The sequence below is a fragment of the Hypanus sabinus genome, chromosome 27 (genome assembly GCF_030144855.1).
Source record: "Hypanus sabinus isolate sHypSab1 chromosome 27, sHypSab1.hap1, whole genome shotgun sequence".
In the NCBI taxonomy this organism is placed as follows: Eukaryota; Metazoa; Chordata; class Chondrichthyes; order Myliobatiformes; family Dasyatidae; genus Hypanus; species Hypanus sabinus.
This window is the reverse complement of record NC_082732.1, coordinates 27,273,332-27,287,518: the sequence shown is the minus strand read 5'-3', so window position 1 is coordinate 27,287,518 and position 14,187 is coordinate 27,273,332. Positions and strand designations below refer to the sequence as shown.

The following is a 14,187-nucleotide window of genomic DNA, read 5'->3' as shown; positions in this document are numbered from 1 at the left end:
TGGGGCAAGAATTCCTTATAGTCAGCAGAAATGTTGAATTTTTTTTCTCAAGGAGGAATAGCGGACATCCTTGAAATAGAGCAACTGTTTCAGGAGCCTGGTATTGAGCATACGAATAATATGGTCTGCCCAAGGATTGAGTATAATTAGGGCCAACAGCTGACAGGGATGGCTTTGATCTTCCCAATGCTTAGTAGGGTTCTGGTATGAGAATTGACAGTTCACTCCATTAAGGGAATTTTCTCAGAACATGCACATCTTTAGTGACTTTTCCAGGAACTCACATTCTCTGTAAAAGAAAAATAGGCATAATGGTAACACGGCCAATATAAAATGCCCTTTACTGTAAAAACTTCAATGAAATATAAAATATTAGTACATAATAAATAATTTAATCATTTTCAGGTTAGTTAATAAATATTTGAAAACATTGTAATGTTTGACTTCGAGCCACTTTTCCAACTGTTTGATCCCATTGGGAGGAAATATTCTTTGTACAAGTCAAGTGAATGAAAAGAAAAGAACTTTCAGATTGTCTAGGGCACTAAGCCATCCAAGTGGTTTCATATATCCCAGTCTGACCATGACTTCATTCTTTCCTACTTTAGTACTCCTTCACAGCAATTGATCTTATACTTTTATCCAGTGTACTTACAAGTTACTTCTTAAACCAACAACCACAAGACTTGTTACTCTAATTGTGTTTAAGCTTGTAGTGTCTTACAGTTGGTATTGATTCATGGTCTTTCCCTTTCAATCTTCCCTTTCTCACCACTCTTGCCACTCATTTCCAGTGCTGCCACCAGCCTCAAGAATGCAGCATCACCATTCAGATTCGAAAGATAATAGAATCTAAGAGTAGACATTATTATGAATATTTACTCAGAGGTCTATGAATGTTTGGAATTCACCACCCAATGGTTGCTTAATCTTTAAATATATTCACGGTTGAGATTGAGAGATTTTAATTTTAGCAAAATCAAGTGATGTGCAGATGGGATAGAAAAGTGAAGATAATGTATAATGTAGAAAATTAACCACGATTAACCTACCATCAGGCAAAGCTTCAGCAGTATTTAATATTACTGCTGCTCTTATTTTTTGTGTAAGTATCAATTACTCACCACAGATGTGGATCATATAAGGTACAATATTCCTTCATGCTAGTTCAGCCTGTAGCACATTAAATACTTCTAAAATGTTCTCATAATCCTTATGACTAAAATTCCTAATGGAAAAGCATGGAGGATTTTGATCATCTAAAGTAGCTAAGATTACTTACTTGCCAGATTATATCCTTATACAAGATGTACTTGATTTCTTTATTCAATGTTCCCAGTAGTCAAAAGCGTATGCAATATCTATATCTTCTCCTGAGGGAAATCCTTTATCATTCAGATGACTTGCTTCCACGCTGATCTTGCGGGTTCTGAGATCATGGATGAGGGCGCTGTGATTACCACAGACTGTTCCAGGGCAGGAGATGCCTGATCAGTTCCTGAGTGGTAATGCTCTTTCTGCCATTTATGCAAATCTGTGTGTTCCCAGTGCAGGGGCTTGAGGTTTTTAATACAGTTTCTAATTGCCCTACTCCACTTTGTGTGGTTTGGACCAAAGAATTAAGGGAATGTTTTTTTTTCCAAGGAGACTTTCAGCGCACCCTTGAATCTTTATCTAACTTCACCTGATGATCTCTTTCCATTACAGGATAATGTGTCGGTTTTGCAAGTCTAGTTGATATGAGAATAACAAAGCTTGTCCAATGGAGCCAACTACAAGTAACTAGTGCCTGAGAGCTGAAAATACTGGTCTGGGAGGGAACAATGCTTTGTTTCACTTATCTTTCTAAAGAATTTGGAGGACTGAGGAAACTGGATTGCTGGTGTCTTTCCAGTGGCTAAAGATGCCTGATGGAGATTGTCCAGGTTTTGGAAGACGAAAAGAGGATTGAGATTACTCCTGCTTGGTATTCAGTAACAGGTCTCAAGCATTAATCTTAATAGACCCTTTTTCTCAATTGACCTGACTATGCTGATGCATTGAATATGATGGTGAATATCCTTGAGAAATGAGAAGTCATTCCTATTTTTTTGGGTCTCACCATGAATTGTTATTGTCAGAGGTTAGTTTTATGTTGTGGGGCATTTTGTCAGAGGATCTTTGTCTTACAGATATTGAGTGTGTGCCCCATCCTGTGGTATGGCTCAGTGTAAGTGTTGACCGTGGCTTGGAGCTTGGCCTTCAAGCACATTCAAATCCAGGCATGGTCGAATACCATTGAGGTTGAGATGACCATAGTTCTAGAGTGTAATAGCTGCAGGCTGAACAGATTAACTTACTTACTATAACAGAAGGAGGCAACTCAGGAGGATTTAAATAAAAAACCCATGTATAGTAACATGATTTGTATATAAGCTTCTGTTTATTTCTTTTGACTCTGTCCTGGAGATATCTGCAATGCAGGAGAAAATCACCTACGCCTGTCAATTCCTGACAAAGAACAAAAGCAAATAGATAAAAATACTCATGGACACACATAAGTACTTCTACAAACTTGCACATTCAGAGTCACAGCCAGGTACACATACTCATTAGATACACATGTAGACAATGGTGGATAGAGTCATACACACATCTGTTTATAGAGACACAATATATAGACACAAGGAGATAGACCAAAGCACAAGGCACACAATCTTTCACAGGTCCATTCAATAACATGCACACTGAAAAATACAGGCTCAGGGTCATACACATTATCAGGACAGCTTCTTTCATTTTTGTTGCTCTCTGCTGGTTCCATCTTTGGACCATGTTTAACTGCAACCACTGTGTGTGCCCTTGTAAATTCTTGTTCATTTTTTCAACCTCTGGTTCATGTTTCTGTCACCGAATGCTGCTTTGTCTTCGTTTTATGATCCATGCCCCCAGTTCTGAGCTGCTTCCGTTGGCAGGTTGTATGGGAAAGATTTTACCTGTTTTTCTGTCATTGTCAGATGATGTGGGGAGTATTTCATACTTCTCAAGTTTGCATTTTCCTTTACTCTAAGTGGAGACTGATTGATTCTGACCTCCTTACGCAGGGCTGCCACCAGGCTGCAAATAAAGAGAGATTACTGGAATACCTAATCACCCATATAAAGGTGTTTGTACAGTGATACTCATTTTTAAATATTTCTAATTTGTGTTTTTAATTTTTCCCATTATGACCATTTTCTTTGCTTCAGTATTAGGATAAAGATTTTGCTAGTACAGCTGAAATTTATTGTCTGTTCTTTATTGCCTTTGAAGTTTTCTATGCCACTTCAAAGAGCTGTTAAGAGCCAACTAATACAGAATCAGATATAAATCAGACCACTTAAGGATATCAGGTTTCTCTCCCAAAATTAAATTAGTGAATCGTATGGAATTTTGTGATAATCCAATTCCTTCATTGCCACTTTTAATGATACTAGCCTTTTCATGCTGAATTTAAGTTCTCAAACAACTGAACAAGTGATATTCCATCTGGGTAGTCTCTCCAACCTGATGGAATGAACATCGATTTCTCAAACTTCTGGTAATGCGCCCCCCCCCCCCCCCTCACCATTCCCTATTCCCTTGGGGCAGCAGGCTGAGGGTAGCAGACACCAACAGAATCAACAAACTCATTCATAAGGCCAGTGGTGTTGTTGGGGGTGGAACTGGACTCTCTGACGGTGGTGTCTGAAAAGAGGATGCTGTCCAAGTTGCATGCCATCTTGGACAATGTCTCCCATCTGCTCCATAATGTACTGGTTAGGCACAGGAGTACATTCAGCCAGAGACTCATTCCACCGAGATGCAACACTGAGTGTCATAGGAAGTCATTCCTGCTTGTGGCCATCAAACTTTAAAACTCCTCCCTCGGAGTGTCAGACACCCTGAGCCAGTAGGCTGGTCCTGGACTTATTTCCTCTTGGCATAATTTACTTATTATTATTTAATTATTTATGGTTTTATATTTCTACACTCTTTTTGGTTGGTGCGACTGTAACAAAACCCAATTTCCCCTCGGGATCAATAAAGTATGCCTGTCTGTCTTTTCCCTCTTCCCTCTCACCTTAACTCCTTACCCGACCATCACCTCCCTCTGATACTTGTCCCCCTTTTCTTTCTTTCATGGCCTCTGTCCTCTCCTGTTAGATTCCCCCTTCTTCAGCCCTGAATCTCTTTTATTAATCAACTTCCCAACTTCTTACTTCACCCCTCACCCTCTCCTGGTTTTACCTATCACCTTGTGTTTCTTCCTCCCCTCTTCCCACCTTCTAACTCTGATTCCTCATCTTTTTCTCTCCAGTCCGGATGAAGGACCATGGCCTGAAACATTGATTATACTCTTTTCCATAGATGCTGCTGGCCTGCTGAGTTCCTCTGTCATTTTGTGTGTGCTGCTTCGATTTCCGTCATCTGCAGATTTTCTCTTGCAAAATTGTTATTTCCAGATTATTTCCTGCAAAATTCTCATGAAAAGTTTCCAAAATGATCCAAATGTTGATGAGAAGAAAACATTATGGTTTTAGTAAACAGTGGAGCAAGCTGTTAGTCAAGCTGCTGCCTCACAGTTCCAGCATCTCATATCCAATCCAGAACTAGGGTGCTGTCTGGATGGAGCTTGCACATTTTCCCTTTTACTGCCTAGGTTTCCTCCAGGTGAACTTTTTTCTCACCATGTCTCAAAGACGTTTAGGTTATTAGATTAATTAGCAACTGTAAATGTAAATGTAGGTGAGTGCTAGAATCTCGGAATTGATATGAATGTGAAGAGAATGAAGTGGGATTGGTACAGATGTCTAATGTGATTGCACACTCAATGGGCTAAGGAATCTGTTTCTGTGCTGTATAATTCCACCACGAGGGAGCTGAGAATGAAAACTAGATGGTTAGCAATTGAGAAATATAATTCAGAGATAGGTATCCTTTGAAGTCCATGTGTTGCCTTTGGAGGTGCTGACATAGGGAGCTGAGTAGAGCTGTAGAAACATTAATTGTAGAGAAAACAAACTAGAATTGGCTAAATTGATTCCATGCCAGAAACACAAATTTAAAAAAGAGACCAAAGGGTTTGAAGCCATTTGCTGGAACAAGGGTATCAAAGATGGGGAAGCAGTGAAGTATATTACAAATGCAGAAATAATATTTCAAGTAGGATCCTAAAAGTGCAATTGTAAAGTGACTTTGTGAAGGATTTTTCTTTCCAGGAAAAGGCAATCAGGGAATAGAGTTGGAAGGGTACATGAGATGCTACTGTTAGAATAGTTAAAGATGACAGAGACCATGGAAGTAGAAAGACCCCATTGATGAACTGTTACATCTAAGAGAGGGTAAACTCTGATTTCAAACCTCTGCTGCCTTGCGGCCATACTCGCTCATGGGAAAGGCTTCGGGAGTAAACCCTGAGGACAAATCCGGAGCTGGAGTCCCTAAGGCAGTCTGACGAAGCCTTCAACCTCACTCTGGCAACTCCTGCGACGTCACTGGTGCCAAGCTGTATCGGCCTTTGCTCTTCCCTTGGACAACATCGGTGTTGTGGAGAGGGGAGACTTGCTTCATGGGCAACTGACAGTCTTCCATACAACCTTGCCCAGGCCTGCACCTGGAGAAGACAGTCCAGCATCACCTCACCACAATGGCACAACATGGAAAGCAGCAGTCTACCAGTTATAAGCCTGCACGATGGGCATAGAGTATGGTGCCAGGGGTTGCTTTCAACAGAGGGAGAGACCATCATGTCTCACTGGACAGCTACCGCCCGCCTCAAGCTGGGCAGTCCCCAGCCAATTAGGTGCTGTCCCGCCACAGTCCACCCACTCCACTGGGTGTGTGGGGTTTAGGGATACAAGTAGCCCAAACTGCGGACTGTAAACACTGTACCAGGCACAACGAGAAGACAAAGAAAGAAGCCAGCACTCAGACTAGGATGCTGAAATATATGGACCATGACCACTGGTATATCAGATGACCTTTGAGAGATCAGCGGTGATTAACAATGAACTGCTGAGACTCTAAGGGGACATCGCAAAGCTCCAAGAGACACATCTCACAGAATCGGAAACCCAACATGAGAGAGACTATACCTTCTTCTGGCAGGGGAAAGGCTTAGATGAGATCAGAGAGCTTGGTATCAGCTTTGCCGTGAAGAACTCGCTACTGAAGGTGGTAAAGCCTAGCGAGAAAGGGACGGAGCGGATTTTTTCACTTACACTCCACACATCCGACTGGTCTGTCAAGCTTGCCAGCTCTCGATGATACAGGAGATCCCAAGTCAGGAACAGTTGCTGCTACTTGGTGACTTCAACGCCAGAGTGGGTATTGGCCATGACTCCTGGCCAAGCTGCCTGGAGCGGTATGGGATTGGCAGTATGAATGACAACGGGCAACAACTGCTCAAGCTCCACAAATTGTGTGTCACCAACACCTACTTCCAGACCAAAGCTCAGCACAAAGTGTCTTGGCAACATCACCACTCCAAACACTGGTACCAGCTAGACCTGATAATCAAAAGACGCCGTCACTTGAGAAACGTGCTCAAGACACTCTCTTTTCCGAGTGCCAACTGCGACACGGATCACTCTCTGGTTTGCTGCAAGATCAGACTTCAGCCAAAGAAGATGCACTACGGTAAGCTTCCAGGCAAACAGTGCATCGATGCCAGTAAGACGCAACGCCCAGACAAAGCGGCGGAGTTCATCAAGTCACTGGGGGATGCTCTCCTTGCAGACCCACCAGAAGGAGATGCTCAGCAGAGATGGGACTCTCTCAGGGACACTATCCACAGCACTGCACTCAGGGCCTTCGGGAAGAAATGGGCAAGACACAGGACTGGTTTGAAGCAAGCTCAAGTAAGCTCACTGCTGTCATTGAGGTAAAGCTACTACAGCACAAACGCCACCCCACCAGGCAACACTGCAAGCGCTAAGGACAGCACAAAGCAAGGTCCAGGACACAGCCAGACGCTGTGCAAATGACTACTGGCTACAACTACGCGAAAGCATTCTGTCATGTTTTGACACAGGCAACATCCGTGGAGTGTACGAGGGGATCAAAAAAGCCATCAGTCCAACCCAGAGTAAGATAGCTCTACTGAAAACCATAACAGGTGAGACCATCAAAGACAAAGGTAAGCAGATGGAGAGATGGGTGGAACTCTTTTCCAGAGAAAACAGTATCTCGGACAGCACGCTAGACGCCATGGAATGCCTGCCTGTCACAGAGGAACTGGATGCTTTGCTGACTGCTGAAGAGCTGAGTAGAGCCACCGACAGCCTGCCCACTGGGAAGGCACCAGGACTGGATGGCATTCCACCAGAGGCCAGCAAGTGCACACAGGGGTCCTGCTAAACCACCTGCACGAAATACTGTGCCAGCGCTGGATAGAGGGAGCAAAGCCGCAAGACCTGAGACACTGCAACATTGTCACTCTTCAAAGGGGACAGAAGTGACTGTAACAATTACAGGGGAATCTCCTTGCTCAGCATCGTTGGGAAGGTCTTCGCCTGCGTGGTCTTGAACAGGCTGCAGAAAATAGCCAGAAAGGTGTATCCCAAGTCTGAGTGCGGTTTTAGGTCAGAACGCTCCACAATCGACATCATCTTCTCTCTTTGACAGCTACAAGAGAAATGCAGAGAGCAAAGACAACCACTCTACGTCGCTTTCATTGACCTCGCGAAGGCCTTCAACCTTGTGAGCAGAGACAGCCTGTTCAAAATCCTCGCCAGGATTGGTTGTTCCCCGAGGCTCCTCACGATAGTTCAGTCATTCCACACAGACACGAAGGGTGTTGTTCAGATTGATGGTTCTTCTTCAGAGGCCTTCAACATCTGCAGCGGTGTGAAGGAGGGCTGTGTGCTTGCCCCCACCCTGTTCAGCATCTTCTTCGCAATCATGCCGAATCATGCCTTTGGAACATCAACTGATGGTGTTTACCTCCACACCAGATTGGACGGGAGGCTGCTCAGTCTGTCCTGGCTGAAGGCGAAAACCAAGGTTCGTGAAGTACTCATCCGGGACATGTTCTCTGCAGACGACGCGGCACTGGCAACGGACTCTGAAGAGCAACTGCAACGTCTCATGGACAGCTTCTCAGGAGCCTATCAGGACTTCAGCTTGACCATCAGGCTGAAGAAGACCAACGTGTTGGGCAAAGACGTTGAGCACCCCCACTGCCATTATCATCAACAACTACGAGCTGGAGGTAGTTCACGAGTTTACATACCTTGGCTCCACCATCATGGACAGTCTCTCCCTAGACCCCGAGATCAACAGACGGATCGGACAAGCAGCCTCAACATTCGCCAGGCTGACAAAGAGAGTCTGGGAGAACAGAAAGCTGACGATGTACACCAAGACTGAAGTCTACAGGGCTTGCATCCTCAGCACACTGCTTTATGGCCGTGAGACCTGGAGCCTCTACTCCAGACAAGAGCAGTGTCTCAACGTCTTCCACCTTCTCAGCCTGAGACGCATCCTGGACGTCAAGTGGACTGACCGAGTCACCAACAATGAAGTCCTGGCCCGCGCCCAGATACCCAGCCTCTTCACCCTGCTCCAACAACGCTGTCTCCACTGGCTAGGCCACGTACATCGCATGTCAGACAGGAAGATCCTGAAAGACCTGCTGTACAGGGAACTGGACTCTGGTGAGAGAGCACAAGGACGGCCCCATCTTCATTTCAAAGATGTCTGCAAGAGGGACATGAAGTCACTGAACATAAATGTTGAGATGTGGGGGGACATTGCAAGTGATCGCACTCACTGGAAGCTGGAACTACGCAGAGATCTAAAAAGAGGAGAAGAGAAGCTGAGGCTTGCTGCTGAAGAAAAGTGCACTTGCCAACAAAACAGCACCAGGACAACACCGGAGGACAGTGCCTTAAAGTGCAGTCACTGCAGCCGAGACTGTCACTCCCGTGTGGGCCTCAACAGCTACGACAGACACTGCTCTACCAACACAGACTGAAGCAAAACTTTCCAGGCGCAGATCCATGGTCTCACAAGACTAACAAATGCCATCATCAAGTGTGGAGGTAGGTATAATGAAAGTAAGAAAAGGTTGGGTGGTATATAGGAGACTCAGATGCTGGAATCTGGAGCAAAATGTAATCTGCTGGAGAAACTCAGATGTCATCTCTAGGGAAAGGAATGGTTGATATTTTGGGTCAGAACACTACAGCAGGAATGAGAGTGGATAAATTTAAAGAGGAAAGGGGGAGTGGTGACAGCGGGCTTAGAGATGATTGGTGAACTGACGGGATGAGTGAATGTTGGAGTGAGCAGATCAAGCCAGTTAGGGGAGGGGAAGACTAAATAGGTGGAGGCAGACAAAAACGGAGGGAGGTGGGGGGCGATATTAAGTGGGAACACAAAGGCTACCTGTGTTGGAATCTCATATGTAAGAAAGATGATAAAGGGAACAGAGGTGAAAGGCAGAAAAGACCACGACGGGGTATGAGTGAGCCAGTGGTTGAAATATGTGGGCAGTAAGAGAATGGAATTGGGAGGGGGGAAAAGGATTGAAATGGGTAAAGGGGGCTGAAAAGAGAGTATGGAAAAGGGGATAAAAATAGAGGGGTCACTGGAGGATTGAAAGTGAAAGTGCAGGGCAGAAAGGTGAGGGTGGTAAATACAGGAGAGGGTTCATATCATTGGATTGTAGAGCACTCAGGCAGAATATAAGATGTTCCTGTAGTTTGTGTTGGGCTTCATACCGGCAGTACAGAAGGCCAAGGGTAGACTAAGGAATTGGAATAATTGAAATAGTGTTTAGCTGGGAGCTTGAGATGGCCATTGCAGAGTGCAGATGCTCTGTGCATCAGTTGCCTAGTCTGCTTGGACTTGCCTATGTTTAGGTCACACTGGAAGCATCACATACAGTATACACGATTGGAGGAGGTGCATGTGAATCTTTACCTCAATTGGATGAGCTGTTTAGGTCTCTGGATGGTGTAAGAACAATTGTTACACTTTCTGAGGTGCCAGGGACCAAGGAGGGGTGGTTTGGGATGCATGAGTGAACAAGGTAGTTATTGAGAGAATGGTCCCTGCAGAAGGCAGGGAAGCACGGGAAAGAGTGGGATGTCACTGCAGCTGATAGAAATGGCAAAGAATGATGTAGACACAGATACTGTTAGGGTGAAAAGTAAGAACTATGGAATCCTATTTCTGGTGTGTCTGGAGTGCGTTGGGATAAGAACAGATGTCAAAGAAACAGAAGAATTGGGAGATAATAGATGTAGAGCCACATTTACTGAAGAAAGAAGACATTTCAGATATCTGGAATATAAGCAGAAAGCAGAGATGGAGAAATTGGATGAAAGGGATGGCTGGCCTCCTTATCAGAGACAGGGTGAGAAGAGATGTGCACCACGCAGCTCTGGAAGTCAATGGATTTATACAAAAAGTCCACAGATAGTTTGTCCTGAGATAGAATCAGCGAGTTACAGAAAAAGGAGAAAAGTATCAAAAATGGCCCAAGTGAATTTGAGAATGAGATGGAAGTTAGTAGCAAAGCTGATAAAATTGTAAGATAGAAGCAAAAAGCAGCAACAATGCAATCATTGATGTAACAGAGAAAGAGTTGGGAAGTAGTATTAGAGAAGGTTTGGAATAGGGACTGTTCCACACATATAGTCAACAAAGAGACATGCATAGCAAGGGCCCATATGAGTGCCCATGGGTACATATATAGGATAGTATATTCTGTTGGACAAAGTATAAATCAAATAATGGAGGTTCACACAAAAGGTTTTGACATAACTGCAGGCAGTTTAAATCATCATATAAATAGAATAATACAAATTGACAAAGGTAACCTGAAGGACAAGTTCATAGAAGCAAGCTATTATGTTTAAGTAGCAGAGCCCCAGGAGATGAGTGGATGTTTAAAATTTCTCCTCAGTGTTCAGTGAGGAGAAATTCATGGTTGCTCAAGGGAAACAGGTGGAAATTTTTCATATTCATATTACCAAGGAGGTGGTATTTGCTCCCTTGTAGAGTATTAAGCTGGATAAATCCCAGGGCCTGACCGAGTGCATCCTCCTATTTTGTGGGAGGCTAGAGGAAAAATTGAGCAGGCCTTTGAAGAAATACTTGCTTCATTGTTAGCCACTGGTAAAGTTCCCAAAGACTGGAAGATGGCTAATGTTGTTCCATTGTTTACGAAGGGCAGGAAGGACAAGCCAGGAAGCTACAGTCATGTCAGCCTGACATCAGTAGTGGGGAATTTAGAGGGACAAAGTCCGAATAGGACTTTGTGCATAGAAAATTGTGCTTGAAGAACCTTTTAGTTTTTTGAAGTGGCAGCCAAGGAGTTTGCTGAGGGTGGGGCAATGGATGTTGACTGTTTGGACTTTAGCAAAGTCTTCGATATGGTCCCACATGATAGATCGTTCTGAAAGGTTAGGTCCCATAGAATCCAGGAAGAGCTAGTTAAGTGGACTCAAAATTGGCTCAAAAGTAGGAAGCAGAGGGTGGTGGTTGAAGTTTGTTTCTTGGAAAGGAGGCTGGTGACTAATGTGTGCCTCAGAGGTACTCTTGTCATTGATTAGTTATATAAATGATTTGAATGCACATTCTCAAGGCATGATCAGTAAGTTTTTAGCATGCTGGTCTTTATCAGTCAGGGCATTGAGTATAGGAATTGGAACAAATGGGCAGTTGTATAAGTTAATGGAGAGATCATATGGAGTACTGTATCTAGTTTTGATCACCCTGTTATAGGCAAAATGTGGTTATACTGGAAAGAATGCAGAACCGATTTAGGAGGATGTTGTCAGGACTGAAGGCCTGAGCTACAGGAAGAGGTTGGCTGGGTAGGTCTTTATTACATTGCACATGGGAAAATGAGGGTGACTTTTATGCCTCTCATGATCGATAAAATCTTTTCCCCCAGTGTAGGGGAGTCCAAAACTAGGGATCATAGATTTAAGGTGAGAGGAGAAAGATTTAAAAGAGATTTGAGGGGCAACATTTTCACAGAGATGCTGGTGAGTATATGGAATGACCTGCCCAAGGAACTGGTTAAGCCAGGTACAATAGTATTGTCGAAGAATCATTATGATAATTGCTTGCAGGGGCAGGGCTAAGAGGTATATAAGACAAACACAGCATCTGAGACTAGGTCAGTGCGGACTCACTGTGCTGAAAGATTTGTATCTGTGTTGTATTGCTCTATGACTATGGTTTCTTGTTATATAAAGTTAGGAGAAGCATGATAGGGCAGACATTCAAAATCTCTTTCCAATGATGGGGATATCAAAAACAATAAGGCATAGTTTTATAGAGAGGGGAAAGAGTTCAAAAGGGAATCTGAGATTTATATTTCTACTCAGCATGGTTGGCATCTGGAATATCAGATGTGTTTGTGGGATTAATGTAGATGGGAACAAAGCTCAGTATTAACATAATGAGCTGAAAAGCCTATTTCTGTGCTGCACAACTCCATGGTAGAGACACGCAGACAGAGTGAAAGACTTTGATGAACATACTTGAACTGACAAGTATAGTAGAGAAACATACAAAGAGACAAGAGAGACACATATGAACTGAGACTTCCACAAACATAGCAACAAAATAACAACATTTACAAACATAAATAAAGACAGTCAGTAACAAAAGACACATCGAGGCAGAATAGATAGCCATTCACACAGCCAAGTATAAAGAATAACCTCAACAAGGAATAGACACCTTTTGAAAGTGTCACGGTGAAGTGGTTGCAGTGAGTAGTAAATGCCACCTGAGGGCGTCATACACGCTTTGCTAACATTGTACAACAAAAAGCAGAAATGTTTATGCAGACTTATGAAAGTGATAGAAATACATTTTTTGTCACTATAAACCAACAGAAACTACCCCGGCTAACCTCCACCCCAAAGCATACTCCAGCCAACTGGAACTGGCTTTCTTCCTTTTGTTTAGGCAGTCCTTTGAGATCAAAAATGATTTGCTACACCTCTAGCAGTACATACAAAATGCTGGAGGAACTCTACATGTCAGGAGGCATCCAGGGGAGGGGGAATAAATGGTCAAAATTTTGGACCAGAGCCTTCATCATGACTGGAAAGAAGGCAGAACAGGAAGCTGGGGGAGAGGGAAGAGTACAAGCTGGCAGGTGACTCATGAGCCAGAATATTCCAGGAGCATTGAATTATTTCAATGAGACTCTGACCATATCCTTGAATCTTTATCACTGTCCATCTTATAATCTCTTTCAGTGACAGCACTTGCAATAGAATGTGTTTCAGGAATGTGGTGCTGAGTATCACGAATATGTGGTCAAATCTAGGGGATTGGGGACATGAGCCAGGTGTGTGACAGGAGGCAGGAGCAGGAACATGTGCCAAGTCTGTGGCAGGAGCCATGACTTGGGGATGCGGGCCAAGTATGCAAATAGAACCAGGCACTGAAACCAGTTACAGTAATAGTCATTTGTGGCATATGTAGCAAGGGATGCAGACCTGAGAGTAAAGGGGTTAAGGGATATGGTTTGGAAAAGACGCTTAGAATAAAAGAGCCAAAATGTGTTGATTTCTTAAAAGAATCTCACACTTCATTGTTTGTATGGAGAAGACAACGAAGAGTCCATGACAGGTTCTAAAAGGGGGACAAATTCATGAAAGAATTTGTTTTTTACAATGGAGCTCAATGTGATAACTTCTGAAGTTTTCATTTGTTATAAAGCTGAACTTGGAGTAGGAGTAGTTGGTGGGTGTAACCCAGGTTAATTAAACCTAAAATGGTAAAGTTAGAAAGTTCTACCTGCAGAGGGATGAAAACAAGGTTTATTAATTTTTAAAAAAGAATTTGAAAAAAATACTATGCGAAGGAGGGGCAAGCTGGACACAGGATGGACAAGGAGAAAAATGCAGCATCAGTTAGATGCTGAAGACAAGAACTGTTATGAGTGGAATTAGTAGTGAGTATCTTTACCCTACTAACTTGAAACCCTCAGGGTGAAACACCTGGAGGAGATACAATAGCGATAAAAGATTTATTGAAGCTACAGCTATAATGAGACAATATTGGTAGACACTAATGTCTAAAATCCCTACCATGTAGTTGGGAATCAGTTCTGCAAAATCATACCAAGGCATTTGGTCAAGTTTTGTACAAGTCTGTGGATTGACTTGCTGTGGATGATCAACTATTTCATCCAATGAACCAAGATGG

The 14,187-nt window shown here is 43.4% G+C and overlaps 1 protein-coding gene across 1 annotated transcript in view; it reads right to left on the bottom strand.

The window, feature by feature from the left end:
- Nucleotides 1-2,568: 2,568 nt before the first annotated feature.
- The window catches only part of LOC132381904 (zona pellucida-binding protein 1-like), a 38,182-nt gene continuing 26,563 nt past the window's right edge, over nt 2,569-14,187 (bottom strand). The window contains exon 8 of the mRNA XM_059951617.1: nt 2,569-3,096. Coding sequence (XP_059807600.1) covers nt 2,913-3,096 — 184 coding nt within the window. The 3' untranslated portion in view covers nt 2,569-2,912. The remainder of the gene's footprint in view (nt 3,097-14,187) is intronic.